This window comes from Mycothermus thermophilus (assembly GCF_041956435.1).
Source record: "Mycothermus thermophilus strain CBS 625.91 unplaced genomic scaffold VTJ04scaffold_3, whole genome shotgun sequence".
NCBI classification, from domain to species: domain Eukaryota; kingdom Fungi; phylum Ascomycota; class Sordariomycetes; order Sordariales; family Chaetomiaceae; genus Mycothermus; species Mycothermus thermophilus.
Genome location: NW_027191429.1, coordinates 1948493 through 1969145, shown reverse-complemented (window position 1 = coordinate 1969145; position 20653 = coordinate 1948493). Strand labels below are relative to the sequence as shown.

The following is a 20653-nucleotide window of genomic DNA, read 5'->3' as shown; positions in this document are numbered from 1 at the left end:
CCGGTTGTTTTCTGGACAGGGTCGTTTCTCACATGACATGACGACGGGAGGCGTTGGCTGGTGAGCGAGCGGCTTGATGGCCAAACGTTTGCCTTTGCCGGCGCAGGCTAGCGGATGGATTCAGCTGCGTTAGCCCATCGTTCGAGAAGCTGCTCTGGAGATCTGGTCAAGGCGTTGAGCGCCGAAGCGAATAGATTCCCGGATTGGCTCGTCGTTGGGACTCTGATTTCTTTTTCCACCTGCCATCAGCCAACAACGCCGAGACCACAGTGCAGTCCAAAGGCCAGGAACCCAACATCACCGTGGAAAACTAAAGCACATAATACTCCGAAATTATCAAAAAATATTTCCCTCGGTCCGCGGTGCATTGCAGGTTGCGGTTCGTCCGTAACACGCTCTCGAAGCTGGTGATTGGCTTCAACCCTGTGTATCCTGCGAGGGCGCTGCAAGAAAAGCCCGTGACCAGGGCTTCCACACCGTGAACCATCACCAAAGCAAGAAAATCGGCCGGACAGCAACATCAAGGGACCTGCCCGGAAAGGGAAAGAAAATGTCAGATTGTGTCCGTCTCTGAGCAAAGCTGCTGGCCGGCCTTTTCCACCGCGGTCGATAGTCGAGCATTGAAGCTCTGTCGCACGACGCAGTTTCATCACAAGTGAAACTCGGAACAAAAACAGAAACAAGCGAACAGCTGATGACGGGAATGATGGAGAGGGGCTTCCCAATGCGCGTCATACTGGCAAGATGTCCATCCAATGGCCAGATTACAAGTTGATCGTCGAAACATACGGATACATCAAGATTTTGACCCCTCCCACGGCTGGCTCCAGATTCGTCTGGGGTTGAGGGGGACGAACCAGACAACATATCCGTTGGAAATGCTACAGTATTGTGTAGTAAGCGTCCCTCCTGTAGGTTGTACAGGTTTCCGGCTGGTGTATAAGCCGATCCGAGTGTCCATTGCTATCCCTTTGTCGTCTCAAAAGACCGAGGGCCTAACGACAAGATTAGAGCCGCCAGAGACAGGACGGAGGAGAACCTCACGACCTTACCCAACCCCTTCATGTCCGTGGTGAACGTTTCACAAAGCATCCTTACAATTCAAACTTCGGAGCCGCTCGCCCGGCGCTGAGCACGGCGTGCAGGCCGCGCGGAACCTGCGACATCGTAGATGGGCCGGACGACGGATAGCTGCATCATCCTATACACTAAGGTACAAGTCCGAGGGTCCACCACGAAACGCACAATGCATGAAGATTGACGGAAGAGAGAGAGAGTTATGAAAAACAAGTCGAAGGTGGGGAGACGTGGCGTCGAGAAAAACTCGGGATTTTGCCCGCGCTACTGGTGTATGCCTTCGTTCCTGCATTAGCGCCATGTAACTCGAAGATTCGTCGATTCACGAATAAGACGAAGAACTTTACAAGGATTGCCTCGCCAACTCTATCTTTTAATTCCACACTTGACATCGTGATAGCATCTCAAGACAGATGCCAGTTAGTCACATTCAGAACACCCGACTGCATAGAAATGACCAGCAAACCGGTGCTAAGGTATCCCGTATCCAAGTGCCTGTAACGCTGTATTACATAGTTCGGCCCCGCAACGATGAACACTTTTTCTTGTATCAAACTGCGTCAGTCCTAGTCCTAAGTGCCTCTGTCCCAAGAGTTCCCCACCAACGCCGATATGTCCCAGTCCTGCGGCAAGCAATGATCAAGGCAAACAGTATGCCACAAACTCTGTGAACCACAATTCCCTTCGCAGAGAAGGTTCCTCAGTACGATGACCCTGGGCAATTCCCATTGCTGCCGTAAACCACCTATGCATGATTGATTGGACACGTTACCATTCCTTCCACCGGGATAAAAACGGCCGTAATAAAATCCTTGCTGAAAATCAGTGCGGTTTGATGGACAAGTCGATGAAAGGCCGTTAGGTCCCCAAGTAGAAATAAAACAAGGAAAAACGGAAGCAAGAGAGAAAAGAAAGGAGAAACAGTGAACAAGGCAATTGTAGTGAAGAAAGCTATCACTCAGTCTCCCGGGCTGGCGTTGCTGATGAAGCTGACGCCGAAGGGGTCGGCTTTGCTGATGAAGACTCTCCTCCATCTGTCTCCGAGATCGACACCGAGCGGCTCAAACTTGATGCCCGGGTGGGTTCGTGCGTTATGGCAGCGTGGTTATTGCCTTGCAGTTCGGCGAGTTGTCGTTCTGTATCGAGACATAGATTCGTCAGTAAACCAAATCCCTTGGTCTAACAATATGATAAAAAACAACATACCTAGCTCCCGAATGCGATGCCTCAACATCTGGTTCTCCCTGACCAACATTTGCGTCTCGGCCTGGTAGTAGGCGCTCTCGTCGCGGCCGCCGAGGGCGAAGCCTTCACCGCCTGCGCTGGCGTCGGTTCCTATCGATGTCGCGCGCAATCGGGGCGAGGCATGACGGCTAGGAGTGCGGGAGCGATGGCGCGCCATTTCAAACGACGCGCGCGGGAAGCCCGGTGAGCGGGGCAGCGAGCCCGAGACTGAGCCTGGGCCTGGACTTGGAATGTATGGTTGAGGTGAGGCTATTGAGATGGGTACGGACGGCGACGGCTCGTCGCCGGTCACGACGGCAGCGCCGGCGGTGGCAGGCGAGACTCCTGATTGAGCCTGTTGCCGCTGGAGCTGGTCTTGCAGCTGGCGAATCTGCTGGAGAAGCCTGTTGACCTGGTATTCTTGCTCCGCCTCGAGCTCCTGGTGCAACTCCCCAAGGCTCGGGGCCCGGTGGTGGCTGGTTCTGCGCGACGGGATCAAGCGTGGAGAGGCCGAGATGAGGCGGGGGCTCTGGGTGAGCTGGCTGGTTCCACTGTTCACGTTCTCGGTCACCATCTCTCCTGGTCCTGGCGTCGTCGGGTCGGCGAGTTGCAGGTTCATCAGAACCTGGGATCGGCGGCGCTCGGCGCTGGGGGTTTGAGTCCGGCTTGGAAGAGAGCTGTGTCCTGGTTTGGGGGTTAGCATCTGCTTGTTATCTCGCACAGAAGTGACAGGCGAAGATGGTATGTACCTTCAGAGATGGATCCGTTCTGCAAACCAGCCTCCTCAAGTTGAAGTCCGGCGTTCAACGTTGCGGCGGCTTGGAGCGATATGGAGCCACGTCTTGCAGGAGGAGGTGATGGGCCACCTTCTGCTGGGCTAAGGCGGGGTGATTCGTTCACTTGCGACATGGTTGAATGTTGCGCGCTAAGGTACGTGCGCGATGGTGGGTTATGTTGTTTTGTTGGGTTTGAATCAGGTCCGATTTAATGGTCTTCTAAGGTGTTGTCGTTCAAAACTGGAATGGAGTACTGTCGGCTCCCGCGGCGGTACGTGTGCCAGATATCTAATCACCTGCTGAGAGCGGCGGAGTGGCGGGGCCGGAGGCTTGTTGGACCAGGAAGATATGCCAAGACTCGTGAGCCGTGGATGGCCAGTTTGCCAGTCAGATGGGCAGCGGATGGGTTGGTTGGCTAAAAGAGGTTCCGGGAGGCTGGGCAGACAGGAAGCATGAAAGGCAGAGCAGCCTAGACCGCACGTTGTTGGAAAGATGCGCAACGTCCAGGTCGAGACGATGGACAGCGGTTGTGCGCAGGTGATGGCTCGAGGTGGGGTGTGGGGTTGCCTTTCCGGGGTCCGGCCCGTGACGTCGGGTCGGGTCCCGTCCCACCTGAGGTGAGCTTCGGCAGGGATGGTAGGAAGACAGGAAATGTCCAGCAGGACGACTTTTTCCCTTCAACTCCAGAACAAGCTCAACTTCTTGATTCCCAAGGACCACTTAGTGTAGCCGACTGTATTCTACTTTTATATTTCCAATTCCAATGTCAATCATATTGTAGATACATAATGACAGATGCATTCTCCATGTACTCTGGAGGTAGGGTTGAGTTGAATGCCAAGAACTCCCTGGTCTTTGAGGGTGGGCAGACCTGGTGTCAGGCGACACCTACCCCAGAAGCCACTGGATTACACAGGAACAATCCATCATGACACAAAAATTCAGAACCCTTGGAAATCTACCTGGGTGAGCCCTCGTAGCTACGCTAAGACACCATCCATGGATGTATCACAAGGTACAGGTGCCTTGCGCCTTTGTTGGACAGCCCTAATTGTGTGCAGCTGCAAAGTCGCACGAGAAGCTGCTAAAACCTGACCACTTTGGCGATGCGAGGTTTCCGGTTCGCCTGTCGCCGGGAGAAGCCGCAAGGGCCGACCTCGCATCCACACCTCCGGCCCCATCCCCGGGTTGTCATCCCGATTCGATAGCCCCGGCCAACGGCCAACAACCTGGAACTGGGAGTGTAACTAGTGCAGGTCGGCCTTGTGCAGCAATCTCAGCCCAGCAACGTCCGACAAAGAATATGCGGCCTTGGCCTAGGCTAGCAACCGTCCGCCCCGTTCTGGGGCTCGGCCGGCGCCGGCTCCGAAGCCCGCTCCCCCATTATGCCACCCTCACTACCACCGCAGTACGGCATGCCAGCGCGGACTTCACCCATGCCGTCATCGGCGCCGGCGTTGTTGGCCTCGCCGTGGCCCAATCCCTCGCCGCTCGGTCCGGAGGCTCAACCCTGCTCCTGGAACGCCACCCGGCCGTCGGCACCGAAACTTCCTCGCGCAACAGCGAGGTGATCCACGCCGGCATCTACTACGGGCCCGGCACGCTCAAAACCCAGCTCTGCATCCGCGGGCGCCAGCTCCTCTACCAGCTCTGCGAATCCCGCGGCATCCCGCACCGGCGCACGGGCAAGTGGATCGTCGCGCAAAACGACGCCCAGCTCGCCGCCCTCCAGCGCATCGCCGACCACTGCGCCCGGCCCGACATCAACGTGCCAATGCGCTGGGTCGGCCGCGAGGAAGCGTCCCGCCGCGAGCCTGCCGTGCGCGCCGAGGCGGGCGTACTCGAGAGTCCCACCACGGGCATCATCGACAGCCATTCCTACATGCTCTGTCTGCTGGGCATGTTCGAGGACGCCGGGGGCACGCTGGCCCTGGGGACCGCGGTGGAGGGGATCACTCCCCTGGGGAGTGATAGGCCAGGGTCAGGCGGGTGGGAGCTCACCGTTCGCGACGCTGCAACAGGCGAGGTCTCGACCATCACGGCCGAAACCATCATCAACTCGGCCGGCCTCGGCGCCGTTGCCGTGCACAACATGATTGTCCCGCCCGCCGGCAGGAAGGAGATGTTCTACGCCAAGGGTAACTATTTCTCCTACTCCGGCTCTTCGCCACGGGTTTCGACACTCGTCTACCCCGCGCCAGAACCGGGACATGCTGGGCTGGGTACGCATTTAACCCTCGACCTGGCCGGACGCATGCGTTTTGGTCCGGATGTGGAGTGGGTTGATTCGCCAGATGACTTGGCTGTCAGCGAGTCGCGGAGGGAGCAGACGGCAGAGGAGGTGAAGAAGTATCTCCCGGGTCTGGATGAGACCAAGCTGCAGCCCGACTACGCTGGCATACGGCCCAAGCTGGGGAGACAAGGAGCCGTGGCGCAGGGCGCCGGGTTTGTGGATTTTTATGTTCAGAAAGAGGAGGGGTATGAGGGGTGGGTGAACTTGTTGAATATTGAAAGTCCGGGATTAACGAGTAGTTTGGCCATTGCCGAGAGGGTCAGGAATTTGTTGTACTCATGATGAATAGGTAAAGAAAGAGGATGTGTCAACCAGTGGTCGCTTACTCGGGACAAACGTAGAAACCTTGTCGACCAGCAAATGCATCATAGGGTTAGACTCTCGTTGAGCACCTAACATCAAGGTAGGCGTTGGACAGAGCATATGGCCTTGCGATCCATTGGAGCGCCAATCTGTTGAAATTATCATTCAGGCTCAGGAAATGTTCCCATCATGACTGACCTTTCTCTCTTCACTCTTCTCCCCGCCTGGTTCCCAAAATAAAACGGAAGACTATTTGGTCTCACACCGTTTTTGCTGTTTCTGAACCCACGCTCAACACTGGAAAACAATACAACCAAACATCCCAGGAGAACCCCCCAACCATGCTTGCCAAAGATTATTGGCAGTCTCGGCAAACTCGTACCCCTCAAAACCGGCCGTGAGGGTTCAGGTTAGTAAAACGACAGTAGTGCAGGTCGGAATAGCCAAACGCAAAAAACTCCGCAGCGCCACCAATACATGCGATATATTCATCTCGTTGTTTGTGTTTCTCATCGCCATCCCTCATGCCGTCAAATCAACTCGCGTCGATGCACGGCGACAGACTACGGCCGAGAGTGTTGACGTGGAACTCATATATGCCATTTTCAGCGCCAACGAGTCTGTGTGGAATGCGTCAGAACCCCCTTTCGACCCCAACAACCATCCGAGAAGACTTACAGCGTCGTCCCGTCATCACTCCACACAAGGCCGGCCGTATCGTAGGGCTGCGGTCGTACGCTCGGGATGATGAAGGACGTGACGATGCGGCGACCAGGATTCTCCTCCCATTCGCGTAGGAGGAACGATGCCCTAGAAGTTGAAAAGACACAGGTGTTAGCAGATGCCCTGGGGCTTGCGTCGACTGTAATCAGTCGCCGCGGAGCCAAAGTCGGTTATGTGTTGGTGCAGGGGAAGAAGGGAAGGGAATCCGGGAGCCACCGGGTGAGGAGGGGTTAGCCATACAAAGCCTCGACATTATCCCAGCCGCCGGCAGGGACAGCCGTAGTGCTGCTGCCGCTACTACCACTACCGCTTCCACCACCGGCCGCCGCGCTGGTAACGTTGGCCATGAGGCGCGAGATCATAGCGCCGACACTAGGTCCACCGGCGGCAACGCCGCCACCACTACCACTCGTACTGCTATTCGCACCGCCGCTACCACTCCCACTGGTACCGCTACCGCCACCACCTCCCCCCCGCGTGGCTCCCCCTGCACTGAGCGGTGGTGTGCCAATTCCATACAGGATGTGAGGTGCGTACCGGCGTCTGTCCGCGAGGGCATTGTCCTCGCGGGTCTCGCGGATCTCGCGCGCCGCGGCAGCTACCGCCCGCTGCCGGGCCTGGTTCTCGCGCATCCGCTCGCGTTGGCTCCGGATGCTATCGAGCACATCGTTGACGGCGCGCGACACGCTAGCTGTACGCTGTCGGCTTCCGTCATTCTCGCCGGAGCCACTTGCACGAGTCGTTCGTTCGGACCACGGCGGGGGTCGAGTGCCTCCGCTCCCACTTCCGCCGTTGTTGCTGGCACCGCTGGCATCGCCGGCGTCTGTCCCCCTGGTCCGACCCGACGTACCATACTGCTCCTGACGCCGGCGGTAGTCTTGGATAGCTTCGAGGACAGCCGTTTCCTCGGAAGACAGGGGGACGTTGTAACGGGCGAGCAGGGACTGGCCGTCGGAGCGGCGGTTTTCGAGGGCAGTGGCGAATGTAGCTAGGAGGGCTTCGTTGCGCTCGCTTCGTTGATCCAAGAGGCGGGGATCGATAGTGCCGCGGTCTGACACAGAAAGCACCTCAAAGTCCTCGTCCTTGTCGAGGTGGAGAATCTGGCGGGAGTCAAAGCATTTGCGCACATCGGCAACGCCAACACGACCGCGGTCTTCGGTCCACGCCAGGAGATCATAGGGGCCGGGTGAGAAGGCCATGTCGCGCACGGCACCGAACTCCGCATTTGATCGAGACGAGTTGAAGGAGGTTATGAGAGGATTTGCTTGGGGATGGGTCAAGCTGGGGACATGGAAAATCGAAATGGTGCCGTATTGTGTCCCGACGGCCAGGAACTCGCCAGTGCTGGAAAAACAGGCCGCAAAGCTCCCCCTGGTTTCTGTCAGTAATGGCCAAACCCAAGATGCATTCCAAGAGGTCGACGCACCTATTGTCTGAGCGGTCATCCTGTTTTTGGCTCTTCAGCTGGATCCTCCCACATTGCTCCCAGCAGTAGGTTGGACGGTCGGTCACCCTGAAGGGTGTGCCAGGCTCTGGTTTCCTTTCTCGCCTCTCGTGAATATAGAGGAACGGGTCGTCACTGATGGCAATCAGGAGCCGGCCGTCAGGGGAGATGACGCCCCGGTTCATGTAGTCTGGGTACGTGAGCCTGTCCAACATCTCCTGGTGTCGCAGATCCACCGTCACAACGGAGCTATCATTGTGTGCCAGGACAGCCACAGCGTTGTCGTACGCACCAACCCAGCGATCCCTGGGTGGGGGTGGGAACCAAAGGGTGATGCAATTGACTCGGTCTCTCCCGAACTGCATGGTCTCGGCAACCGAGTTTTTCTCGCTGCGCACGGTATCGCCGAGGATCGATGAAAAGGCGTCTGGGAGTTCCAAGGGCAAAGGATCGTCAGGCTGGAGATCTAATCGCCGGTCTGCACTATCGTTCGGGTTCCAGCCGCCGACTCGGAACGCGCTGAACTTTCCGTCCTCGCCGCCGCAACATACCCAGCCATTCCGAGCCACAAGGCATCGTGGGTTAAAGGATAACCGTTTTACCGTCTCGGTTTCGCGTGTCTTGGTGTTGAGTCGTTGTACGGCGCAGGTTCCATTGTCTGCGAGCTGCGTGGGGAAATAGACATGATTCTGTCCATCGACGCCAATGAGGGACCGAAGCTGCCAATGTCTAGACAATGCCGTGGTCAGTAAGGACCGAGGAGTGTGCTTGTAGGCAGAAAGACAAGACATACTGCCACTTGATCCCGGTGCGGAAGCGACGCCGGGGTTTGGCGAGGATGAGATCTTCGGTCGCCACGAAACTGCGCATATCCAATAAGTTAGTTGCCGGCTGCCGAAACGCCATCTCGTCCTGTCTCGAGGTAGGAATGTCGCACGCGTTGTTGGAGACGGCCATTGTTCCGACCGACGTCTATGTCTTGGCAGAAGATTTCTGACGTGATGCGCCCATTCACCGTGTGCGGCCGAGAGGCGACTCGAGGCGACGGCGGTGAACAGGGGCGAGGAGGCTCTGACGTAGGAAAAATGGGTTAAATCGCTCGGTGGTCGGATCGCAGGTTCGAGGCGCGAGGCTTGAGGTGATTCTCAGGCGTCGGTGTAGGTGCTTGGAATGGATGTGAGGAGTTGGAGATGGTGATGTCTGTCTGGGGTGAGTACGACAAAGCAGCGCCCGTGCTTCAAGAAGCAAGCGTCATGGCCGAGAACAGGGTGGAGAAGCAAAGCTTGGGGTTCAGGTTTTTGCGACAAGAGTGGGATTGCCGCTCCAAGACCTGGGGCGCAACAGCGACAGCGGCAACCAGCGCGCGGCACACGAAAGGCTCGCCACTAACAGAACATCAGGACATTACGCAGTCCACTATCCATCTGCATCGGCTTTGCCCGGGAGAATTGGGCGAGGGGAGCAGAAGACACGCGGCCATGATGCCTTCACACATGCACAGCCTGGTCAATGGATTGCTAATGTTAACCTAGACAGTACGCAGTACGCAGTGCAATCGTACTGCATGTAGCAGTGTCCCGGCAATTGATTGAAGAATGACGTCTATGTCCATGTCATCATGTCATCTGTCCGTTCGTTCTTCATGTGGCTCTGGCTCTTGGCTGCCAACACGCACCCGCGCTCCCCATGAGGTAACTGGGTAAGGAAGTTCGGGTAGTTATGAGTATGCTGCAACACTGCATAGATAGTAAATTCACACTTTATGCCACCTTGTTGTGATTCCTCCCTCCGTACCCGTGCTGCGCTGGCCAGCACCAGCTCAGGTCGAATGCCATGCACAATGCCAGGTATGTGCTCCGTATGTATAAGTATATACGGAGTACACAGTGACTGACACACGCTTCGAGATTCGAACCGCCTCGCGTCAAGCGACCAGCACAAGGATTCATCACGGTCCCACTCCTAAGTACAGGGTTAGGGTTATTTCTCTGCCCCGCTCCCGTCCCTCTCTTCATCTGAGCCGTTTTTTTTTCACTTGTTTCAGATCACGTGCAACGGCGGCGTTCTCTCAGCCTTTTGGCCGTGGCGGCAAACTCTGCCCCACATGTCCCGGACCACGGCGCCGATTGGTTGCACGCCACCCCCACACCGGCCGAAGCCGCCAATGGCTAGCGCGAAATTCGAGTGCCTTCGATCTGCGGGCTCCAGAGAATTTTTTGCCAGAGCTTCCGTACAAAAGACGGCGAAACACCGATTTCTCCATCCTCATCCTCCCGACTTCACTCCTCCATACTCCTCATACCAATTCACCTCTCCTCCTTTCCTATCTGTCCGTGGGGCGCCTTGACTTTCGGTCCCTATACACTGCTTGAAGAAGGGCGTTGGTTTTTATTCATTTCAGATCGTCACAATGATGGCCACACGGCTTTCCCGCGCTGTAAGTGATTCCCCGCTCTGCCGAGCTTGCCGGGGAGCTCGAACCTGGGACTGACAACCACACGACAGCTTCCCAGGGCGACGGCCTCAATGGCTGCTCGCCAGGGCGTTCTTCGCTCTGTTCCCGCCTTTGCGCGGTTCCAGTCGACCGAGGAGAAGGTAAAGGGCGCTGTCATCGGTATCGATCTTGGTAAGTTGCTCGTCCCCCACTGCAACGCTCAAACACCCCGCTGACATGACCCCTCTCTCTAGGCACAACCAACTCGGCTGTTGCCATCATGGAGGGCAAGACCCCCAAGATCATTGAGAACGCTGAGGGTGCCCGCACCACGCCTTCGGTCGTCGCCTTCACTGAGAGCGGCGAGCGGCTAGTTGGTGTCGCCGCCAAGCGCCAGGCCGTTGTCAACCCCGAAAACACTCTCTTCGCCACTAAGCGGTTAATTGGCCGCAAGTTCACCGACTCCGAGGTCCAGCGCGACATCAAGGAGGTCCCTTACAAGATTGTCCAGCACACCAATGGCGACGCCTGGGTGGAAGCCCGCGGCCAGAAGTACTCTCCCTCTCAGATCGGTGGCTTCGTTCTCGCCAAGATGAAGGAGACGGCTGAGGCGTACCTTGGCAAGCCCGTCAAGAATGCCGTCGTCACTGTCCCTGCCTACTTCAACGACTCTCAGCGCCAGGCCACCAAGGATGCCGGTCAGATTGCTGGCCTGAACGTGCTCCGCGTCGTTAACGAGCCCACTGCTGCCGCCCTCGCCTATGGTTTGGAGAAGGAGACCGACCGTGTTGTCGCCGTCTACGACCTTGGTGGTGGTACCTTCGATATCTCGATCCTTGAGATCCAGAACGGCGTCTTCGAGGTCAAGTCTACCAACGGTGACACCCACCTTGGTGGTGAGGACTTCGATATCCGCCTCGTCCGCCACATTGTCCAGCAGTTCAAGTCCGAGTCTGGCATCGACCTGACCAACGACCGCATGGCTATCCAGCGTATCCGTGAGGCCGCTGAGAAGGCCAAGATCGAGCTGTCTTCGTCTCTCCAGACCGACATCAGCCTGCCCTTCATTACGGCCGATGCTTCGGGTCCCAAGCACATCAACCTCAAGCTTACCCGTGCCCAGCTTGAGGGTATGGTCGAGCCTCTCATCTCCAGGACCGTCGAGCCCGTCCGCAAGGCCCTGAAGGACGCCAACCTCCAGGCCAAGGACATCCAGGAGGTCATTTTGGTTGGTGGTATGACCCGCATGCCCAAGGTCGGCGAGTCGGTCCGCAGCATCTTCGGCCGTGAGCCCGCCAAGTCGGTCAACCCTGATGAGGCTGTCGCCATTGGTGCCGCTGTCCAGGGTGCCGTCCTTTCTGGTGAGGTCAAGGATCTCCTTCTGCTCGATGTGACTCCTCTGTCGCTCGGTATCGAGACCCTCGGTGGTGTGTTCACCCGCCTGATCAACCGCAACACCACCATCCCCACCAAGAAGTCGCAGGTCTTCTCCACTGCTGCCGACTTCCAGACCGCTGTCGAGATCAAGGTTTACCAGGGTGAGCGTGAGCTCGTCCGTGACAACAAGCTCCTCGGCAACTTCCAGCTCGTCGGCATTCCTCCGGCCCACCGCGGTGTGCCTCAGATTGAGGTGACGTTCGACATTGATGCCGACTCGATCGTCCACGTTCATGCCAAGGACAAGTCGACCGGCAAGGACCAGTCCATCACCATCGCTTCAGGCTCTGGTCTCTCTGAGGCCGAGATCCAGCAGATGGTTGCCGACTCCGAAAAGTACGCCGAGCAGGACAGGGAGCGCCGTGCTGTCATTGAGGCCGCCAACAAGGCCGACAGCGTCGTCATCGATACCGAGAAGGCCCTCAACGAGTTTGCCGACCGGCTCGACAAGACCGAGGCCGACCAGATCCGCGAGAAGATTGCTTCTCTGCGCGAGTTCGTCGCCAAGGCCCAGTCTGGCGAGATCACCGCCACGGCCGCCGAGCTCAAGGAGAAGACCGACGACCTTCAGGTCGCCTCCCTCAACCTCTTCGACAAGATGCACAAGGCCCGCGCTGAGTCGTCGAGCGAGCCCAGCCAGAGCGCTGAGGGCGACAAGAAGGACGAGCCCAAGGCTTAAACTTCTGGTGAAAGAAAACGAACACCAAAATTTCCTTTCTCATCTCGTGTCTAACTAGGTTGGAGCGGTCTCCAGTGTATCTTCTCCCTGTACTCATATATCCCCCGGTGTCGCGGAATGCAGGGCCTCGGGCAAGCCGTCCCGTGCGGTTGTTGTGTGGGTGTAATCTGCTGGCAAAGGTGGATTGGCGTTTACTGAGCATCAAAAAAGAACGTGTTATTTTTCGCAGTGTTTCATTTTGGGCAAAGGGTCATGTCACGATATCTCTTCTTCGACGATGAGGGTGGCTGGACTGGTCGGTGGATTCGGAATGGGAAGGGGGCAGGATAAAGGTGCATTTGCGTGTGGTGTGTGTACTCTTCAGCCATGTCCGCAAGACAGGAAGAATATAATGAAATCCCCTCTCAATTTCAATCAATTACTGTCCCACTGCAGTTAGTCCCTTTTGAATAGCTCGATGTTGATGATAGCTGTCCGGGTGATTACGTCAAATGTCTGTATGGACACTTGTACTTCCGGCGCAACAACGCGAGAACCTCTGAAGTTGTCAGGGTGATATGATTACTCCCACACGCAGTTGAACAAGTTGGGTTCATTGCGACCTCTATATATTTTGACTTAACCAGCTCTGCCATCTACGAACGTGTTGGGCCTTCAATGTGACTCGGCGACTGAGTCCAGCTAGCTTCAGACTCTTTTTACGTTCAGTTAAACTCTTAACCTCAATCATCTCAGATCTGACCACCACCTCGAGCTACCGACAACAAACATGTCCAGACGAAAAAGCCAAACTACCTCCCAAACCCGAACCAACCCTTCTTCGCGGGCTTCGACTGCTCAGGCTTCGCCTCGGGAGCTTTAGCCTCCTCCTTCACCACTGCAGGAGCAGGCGAAGCCCTTCCTTTAGCAGCGCCGCCCTCGGCAGCAGGACTAGGGTAGGTGACGTAATTCCAAGCCGTGTCGAGGAATAGGGGCTTGACGGGGAAGGGTTCGAGGCGGGGCGGGTAGGTGACGATGTTGTTGAGGTCGACGGAGCCGGAGGCAGGGTAGACGGAGAGGCGGGCCAAGAGGGGGAGGGCGGTTTTCTGGTCTTGCAGCTGTTGTTTCTGTTGGGCGGCGGCGCTGTTGAAGATCTCGACGAGGGCGCGGGCGCGGTGCAGCTCGCCTGTGAGAGTGTCGCGTAGGAAGGTGACGTCCTGCGCGGTGACTTGGATATTGCGCGGGCCTGTGGAGTCGGAAACGCTGGACAGGGGAGCGGTCGCAGCTTGGGTGAGGTCCAGAGCGTGCTTGATCAGGGCAAGAGCGTTGACGGGGTTGCCTGCGATGGTGTGGGAGCGAGCGATGGCGAGGGATCTGCGGGCTTGGAGTTAGATATGCGATATTGTGTGATACTGAGGGTCGGGAAGAAGCTTACTTGAGCGCGGTGAAGTACTGCGAGGTCGCGTCGAGCTGATTTGACAAGCTCTCGTCATTGGCAACACCTGGGAGCTCCTTGATGGACTCGATGCTTTGCAAAATACCGTCGTATAGGACCGCCTTCTCCTTGAGCCTGGCAATTTGCCGGCCGGGAGCTTCATCCTTGCTTCTCTCCGCTACCTCCTGCGCCTCCGCCTTCTTCTTCCTCCGCGATGTCGATCCAAACTCCAGCTTGGCGCCGTCATTCTCACCCACGAGCACGCGGTTGCGACCGATGCGCCAGCTAATCATCTCGTAGCTCACAGCAGTTCGTGTGATCTGCAGACTTTGCATGCGTGCATCGCCCTGCGTGACACCCTCAGCTCTGAGCTCATCAATGGCCTGTTTGGTGGCATCGACGGCGTCCTGGCTGGCAGCCAGAATGTCATCGTAGTTGGCGGCCATGTCCTTGGGATGCAGTGTCCCCGAGGACGCCAGTTTCTCAGTCAGTTTGTCCCGTGCTGCACCCACGGAGGCCCAGGCGTCGGCAATGGCAGCATCTTCAATCTTGACCTCCCGACCTCGCCAGGTCAAGGTTGTCGGGGTGCCTTTAGCGGCCTCAGCGCTATCGTCAAGTACTGCGGCGTCTATCTCCCTGACTTCGTCCACTACCTTGGGGCTAGCAGCTGCAATGAAGGCCTTTCGAGCAATCGCGGGGATAGGCAGGGTGCGTGGAATCTTGAGCTGATAAGCTGCATATCGGATGGAGGGATCGATAGTCTCGGACAGCAGATCGCGGAAGATATCGCCCCTGTCAGAACGGGTAGTGAGGGCGCTGTAGATAATGCGGCAAATGGAATAGTTTTGCAGACATGGCTCCCAGCTCTGCTTCTCGAATAGTGCCGCGCCCTTGAGGAGCGCGGCGTAGGCACGGGCGTTGAGGACGTCATCGATGTTTGCTCCGCTCTCACCGGACTCGAGAGCTTCCACTAGCCTCTCGGCAACGCGCGCAGCCTTCTCAAGGCGAGACACAATGTGAGAGCGTGTCTTGCTCGTCATACCCTTTGTGTCAGCGGAGTGGCTGGCCTTCATGGCCATGGCGTGGGCCCAGGCGCGCTCGGCCGTCAGCAGCTCGTGGTGGAGGTACTCGGGGTGTTCGGCTATTGCGGTGCCCGTGATTGCAGGTTTCTTGCTAAACTTCCCGCGGTTCTTGGTCGCAATGTTCAGGCGTTTGCGAGTATTGAGCAGCTTGCGCGACAGCTGCGTACGGTAGGTCGAGTGGTCGCCATAGAGGAAGGCCTTCTCGCGGAGCGAGAGGACGAATTCGGTGACTTCGACCATGATGGAGTTTCTGGAGGATTGCCTCTCTACCGAACTGTGGTGAAGGGTAGAGAGGACGGTAACAGCACTGCCGCCAGCGTTGATCGAGGTGCTGACGAGGTGGCGTCGGTTCACAAGGGCAGTACCGGTGTACAGGTTGGGTGAAGTCGGGAACACAACGGCAGAGTGGGGCTCTGAGAACTTCCACCCTCAGAGTTTGGTGGGGCATCTTCCCTGGTGGACAAGGGGACCCACACAAGCTGCCCTGGTCTTGGCTCTGAGAGGTCCGTCTTCCAGGTGGCCTGAGGTCAAGGAGCGAGCCCCGCAATGGCCGCCAAGCAACGGAGCTCGGCGCTGGGTCGGCCGCCGGGTGCCGGATGTGGGGCCAAAATCTTAGACTCCATCATGATGCACGCTCTTTTTGTGGTTGGGAGCTTCGAGCAACAGCTTCAACATCAAGTGAGCAAATTGCCAACGGGAACACGCCTGCGACCCGGCCGAAGCTCCAACGCTGTATCTCGGGCACCCACCGACCTCGACTATCGAATATGCCAGCAACCCCACTGGGACTCTGATCTGACCTCGGATCACCACCACCACCCCCGCCGTCACCACCACATCACCGACGACCTGTCCAACACTACATTGCGCTGAATTTCCAATGCCGCGCAGGTGATCTCGCTCGGGATAGTCGGTCTGTTTGTGTGATTTGGGCACTGGTCTTGCGGCCCATCCATCTCGGTTTACCGCCATGCTGGAGAGGACTGCCGCAAGCATCGAGCCTTGCAGCAGCAGCCTCCAGCGCGTCCTCCCCTCGGCCACCGTATGTGTTCGCACCCGTCGAAAACTTCACACCTCATTCTGGCGCCATGGAGCCGCCGATCTTGAGCTTGTCACCGCCTGCCAGGCTCTCGTGCGCCATTCGTCTGCCGAGTCTCATAAGCATGGCTCGATGATCTTCCCAAACACCGGGCTCGACCCCGCGGCGACGATCTCCCAGGGAGCCCTTCTCGACTTCCTTTACCCCAATGGCGCAGCCTCCCTTTTGCGCAGGCCCTCTTACGTCCTCCCAATCCGCCTGGACACAGGCACTGTGTACAGGAATCCCATGCCACGTCTTTTCACCTCCGCCGTTCCTCGCATGTTGCACCCACCCTCCGACTCGCCAAACACTGCTGACACTGCTGCCGCTACTGCCGCTTCTTCGATCGCTGATTTCGGAGCCGGCACGGAGGTAGACAATGAAGAAGAATTGGCGAAAGATTCGGGGGATGAATTGAAGGCACCAGGAGACCAATTGGCCAGCGACAGGGCCAAAGATGAGGAAGATCCGGAGATTGAGTTGCTTCGCGATAAAATCCTGGATTTGAAAGACGCCGGTGCCTACGACAAAGTCTACGAGCTCTACCACAGCCTTGAGCCTCGCCTTAAAGAACGTCTGGCTCCTGTCGCCATTGATGCCCTTTCGGTATCGGAAGGTCGGCGTGTCGATGTCGAGCGGATGTACGAAATACTAGATGGCTTCCCTCCACATCTCTGGACTGAGCATGTCGTCCAAACCGTCATAGAGTCCCAGTTGGACTACCGGAGAATTAATGAGGCATTCGCAGCTTTCCAAACCAGCTTGAAACACCATGGCCTGCCATGGGGTCTAGACCATCTGGCAGCTTATGCGTTCAGGAAGACGCAATGGCGCCTACTTCTCAAAGTATTGCACTGCTATCGCTACTTCACGCGCGACCCAGAGTTCCTGCAATTAGACCCGGGGTATCGCCCAGACAAGAAATGGTCTCCAAGGCTGTTGGACATCCTCGAGGAGGAGGACGATCGAGAGGTGTTAGCCAGCTTCGAAAAGCATGATCTCGAGACCGATGCGGACTTGACCTCTGCGCCTCCAGGCATGCCGGCATCGGACCCAGCTCAGCCCCAGGATGCGATGCCAACAGCTGCCGAAGTGGCTGATCCATCACAAACCCAACACACCGAGGAGTTGCGATCACGGGACGCCGATTCTGCCCTCCAACCAGAGAGTAATGATCTGGAGACTTCGCGCATTTCACCCGAGCCGACACCAGACCTCGCCTCCGAGTCTACGCCATCCTTCGATTCATTAGAACAGACCGAACCAGCACATCACGAACCAGAAGCCGACGTCACCCTCCCGGAACAAGTGCAGGTCGGCCCTATGTCAAGCACTCAGCAACATCCAGAGCCTGCCATGGTCGAAGAAGCCCGCACCCTGTCTTATCGCTATCCCCTGCTCGCAGCCGTCGAAAACATGGGTCACAGACTTCACATGCTCTACGAATTCTTGAACTCAAAACAAAAACCTTCCATGCAGCCAGGAAAGAGCACGCCCCTCGTCGACAACTTCCTCCGTCACGTCCTGCGGACCTCGATGGATTTGGTCGATGTAGATGCGGCCGTCTTCATCCTCCATCGCTCTCACGATCCACATCTGTACGAGCGTTACATCCCGATCGTCATCGATCAGGGTCGGAATCGAATTGCCCGGCAACTGTACCGCAAGTACCGAGTGTCCAACCCTACCGCCCGTACACCCGGTTTTCTCCTGGAAGCGATGCCTGACGTCTTCCTTCCGCACGATACGTTGGGCATGGAGCAGCTGCTTGAGGATTGGTATCGGACATACGGCCGCCTGAACAAAAGGGCATACCGGTTGTTCATCCACTTTTACGCGGGACAAGGGAACTCCAAGATCGTGGAGCGTCTGGCGAAAGAATACGAAACCCATTACGGAGTTGGGCTGCGGCAGGATCCCAATTATTTGTCCACGCTGATGCGTGCTCATGCCATCAGAGGAGATCCCGTCGCCACTCACCAGGTCATGGCCGAGGCGGCCGAAAAGTACGGGCTCGAGCCGGAGATCAAGCATTGGAACCTCATCCTGCAAGCCCACTCGAAATCAGGCGACTACGGAGCAACCATCCGCCTCTTCACCCAGATCTGTGATGAACTAGAACCAGACCCTGAAACATTCTCCATCATGATGTCAATGGCAGCGTTACGCGGTGACCTTCAATTCACACTTGACCTGTTCCAGCTGTCCAGGAGGTACAACATCCAACCCACTATGCAGATGCTGCGGTCTTTGGTCGTCGCCTACTGTGCCAACGACAGGGTCCTCGATGCAGAAAAGATTTGCTACTCCGTCACAAAGAAACGGGAAGCGTCTGGTGACTACGCCACTCTCTGGAACACGGTGATTCAATACAGGTCCAGGAGACGAGACCTTGTAGGTGTCAACAAAGCTGCTGAAGCGATGACGGTGGCGGGGATCGCATACAACCAAGAGACATACCAAAGCCTCCTCATCGCGCTGGTTCGCACACGCCAACTGAACCGCGCCTGGGCGCTGCTCCAAGTTGCTAGGCAAGAGGGTGCCATTGATCCGTCGCCAACCTTCTACCTGCCGCTTATGAAGGGATACCTCGCAGTGGGACAACCACAGAGAGCCATCGATCTCCATGCACAGTTGGAGAGCATGGGTTATCCGGCCTCAACGATGCGCATGCTTATGCTCATCGACACCATGGGGAGATGGCAGCAACTTCGATACCAAGACCGCCTGGGTGCCGACGGGGCTTTCTACCTGCGCTCTATGTTGCGCCATTTCCACAGGGTCTTTCAGGAAGACGACCAGCCTTCGACCGAGAAGATCACTACCATCATCTCTCTCTTCTCCACAGTGTCGTTTTTCCTCATTCAGATGGGGCAGTTTCACATGGTGGACAAGCTCATCGGCACATTTCAGGCACGTTTCCCGCAGCACGCCACGTTGGAAACGTTGCCGCTACGATTCCTCCACCAATCCCTACTCGCCGACTACCTCCAAAAAAGGTACGATCGTGCAAAGGAGACTTGGAACGTGATCCTGCACCGCAGCAGCTGGCGGTACCAGCCTGCTGGAGCCTATCTCACTGCACAGCCTGCGAACCAAGAGGCCATCGACGGCGGAAACGACATGAACAGCATTCCCCCGCTGCCAGTGCTCTATGCACAGCGGTTCCGGCTCGCAGATCCGCTCAAGACAATGCAAAGAATGTACCTCGAACTGGGCGATGCCGACGCCATGATTGAGTTGGTAGACAACGTTCGGCGCCTTGGCTTCGACCTGACGAACAAGAACTGGAACTACCATGTGCAGGCTCTCGCCAGGCTCAAGCGGCTGCAAGACGCCTTCAACGTCTGCGAAACGGTGCTCATGCCCCAATGGACTGGCTGGCATCAAGTGCGCATGCGATCAATGCATCACTCCAAGCCTCCGCTCGAGGCTCGCCGCATCGGCCTCAACCCGCGCCGTCCCCGTCCTCTCTCCTTCACCCTCCTGATCCTCGCCAAAGAATACCTTGAGCTCGAGGAGGCCATGTTGTGGTCCCAGGAGGCCGCCTATGAGTTTGAGCAAATCGAGGACAAATGTCCCAAGACCGTCTTTGCTGTCAAGACCATGCTTCGCACAGGATCCGAGCTTGAGAGAGAGATCTTTGCCGGCATCCGCAGGACAAGGGGGATTCGCGATAAGATACCCTACCCAGGCTTCGAAGTAGAGCAGAAGAGGGAAGAGCTCGATGATGAAGCGAGCGTCACTGGCGAGGCGGGCATGGTGGAGCGGGAACAAGAAGAGGATGAGGAGCCCGTGGAGGAGGCGGATGAGGGTGAAGAAGATTCCTTGGACACCCACGAGGACGAGGCCTACGCTATCCTCCCACGCGAATGGAGCGAAAAGGTGCAGCGAAAAGGCCCCACGGCGCTTGAGGAGTTATGGGATGAGTTCCTCAAGAAGCGCGAAGAGCGGCTGCGTCAGGTCACCGATACCTGGGTCGGCGGCAGGATGGTCCGCCCGTGGCAACGGGTTGTGCTCGCGCGTCGACACGGTCCTGGTGGGCAATGGTACATTCGGCACTTGGGGAAGAGTTTGCTCAAGAGGCGCGATCATGACGACGAACCAGATAAGGGAGGCGAGAGGTGGCGAGGCCGTGCCTATGACCACCAGGACCCAAACAAGAGCTACTTCTACGAGGTCAACTTCCCACCACGGCCTGAGGAGGACCCGGAGGCCGTAACCCCGAGTTTCATGAGGCGCTTCGCCGAGGAACAGAGGCATCCTGGCGGCAGCGGCGACACATCTGCGGGCTCTTCCCAAGATGGGAACGAAGAGGAACGGCGTCTCAACGACCTTCTGGCGGCCAAGATGCGCCTTTCGCCGTCGAGCCATCCTCGGAATCCTTCGGTCAAGACGTTCGTCCCCACGGACGACGGTGATTTGCGTTTTCATGACCCGACAGGCGGCGACCGATTGGCGTCCGTGAAGGCCCGGATAGACAGCGAAGCTGCTGGGAAGGCGACGAAGGAAAAGCCATCGGATTCGGATTGGAATTGGCCGTCTGACCCCAACTTCGAGTACAAGCTGAAGGAAAAGAAAACGTTGAGCGGCGAGGACTTCACTCGTCTGTTGAGGGCGGGGGCTGACGAGGATGGGGGCAAGAAGGGTGGCAAGGGTAAGAAGACCTAGAAATGAGATGTGAGA

General features: G+C 57.2%; 6 protein-coding genes across 6 annotated transcripts; 3 read left to right on the top strand and 3 right to left on the bottom strand.

Moving 5' to 3' along the window:
- Positions 1-2031: 2031 nt before the first annotated feature.
- VTJ04DRAFT_4827 (uncharacterized protein) lies at positions 2032-3210 on the bottom strand (the record flags this gene model as incomplete). Its single annotated transcript, XM_069362876.1, has 3 exons — positions 2032-2213; positions 2284-2985; positions 3051-3210. 3 exons carry the CDS (start codon positions 3208-3210, stop codon positions 2032-2034), a joined length of 1044 nt encoding a protein of 347 aa, XP_069219779.1.
- Positions 3211-4380: 1170 nt separating this feature from the next.
- Positions 4381-5652, top strand: VTJ04DRAFT_4826 (uncharacterized protein; the record flags this gene model as incomplete). Its single annotated transcript, XM_069362875.1, has 1 exon — positions 4381-5652. The coding sequence occupies one exon, from the start codon at positions 4381-4383 to the stop codon at positions 5650-5652; it is 1272 nt and encodes a 423-aa protein (XP_069219778.1).
- Positions 5653-6208: 556 nt separating this feature from the next.
- On the bottom strand, positions 6209-8797 carry VTJ04DRAFT_4825 (uncharacterized protein; the record flags this gene model as incomplete). The annotated part of the gene is made up of 6 exons (XM_069362874.1): positions 6209-6293; positions 6352-6483; positions 6637-7767; positions 7823-8569; positions 8634-8702; positions 8778-8797. 6 exons carry the CDS (start codon positions 8795-8797, stop codon positions 6209-6211), a joined length of 2184 nt encoding a protein of 727 aa, XP_069219777.1.
- A 1453-nt stretch (positions 8798-10250) lies between these two features.
- On the top strand, positions 10251-12390 carry VTJ04DRAFT_4824 (uncharacterized protein; the record flags this gene model as incomplete). Its single annotated transcript, XM_069362873.1, has 3 exons — positions 10251-10277; positions 10346-10466; positions 10529-12390. 3 exons carry the CDS (start codon positions 10251-10253, stop codon positions 12388-12390), a joined length of 2010 nt encoding a protein of 669 aa, XP_069219776.1.
- Positions 12391-13181: 791 nt separating this feature from the next.
- Positions 13182-15126, bottom strand: VTJ04DRAFT_4823 (uncharacterized protein; the record flags this gene model as incomplete). The annotated part of the gene is made up of 2 exons (XM_069362872.1): positions 13182-13743; positions 13805-15126. 2 exons carry the CDS (start codon positions 15124-15126, stop codon positions 13182-13184), a joined length of 1884 nt encoding a protein of 627 aa, XP_069219775.1.
- Positions 15127-15856: 730 nt separating this feature from the next.
- Positions 15857-20638, top strand: VTJ04DRAFT_4822 (uncharacterized protein; the record flags this gene model as incomplete). Its single annotated transcript, XM_069362871.1, has 1 exon — positions 15857-20638. The coding sequence occupies one exon, from the start codon at positions 15857-15859 to the stop codon at positions 20636-20638; it is 4782 nt and encodes a 1593-aa protein (XP_069219774.1).
- Positions 20639-20653: the final 15 nt, after the last annotated feature.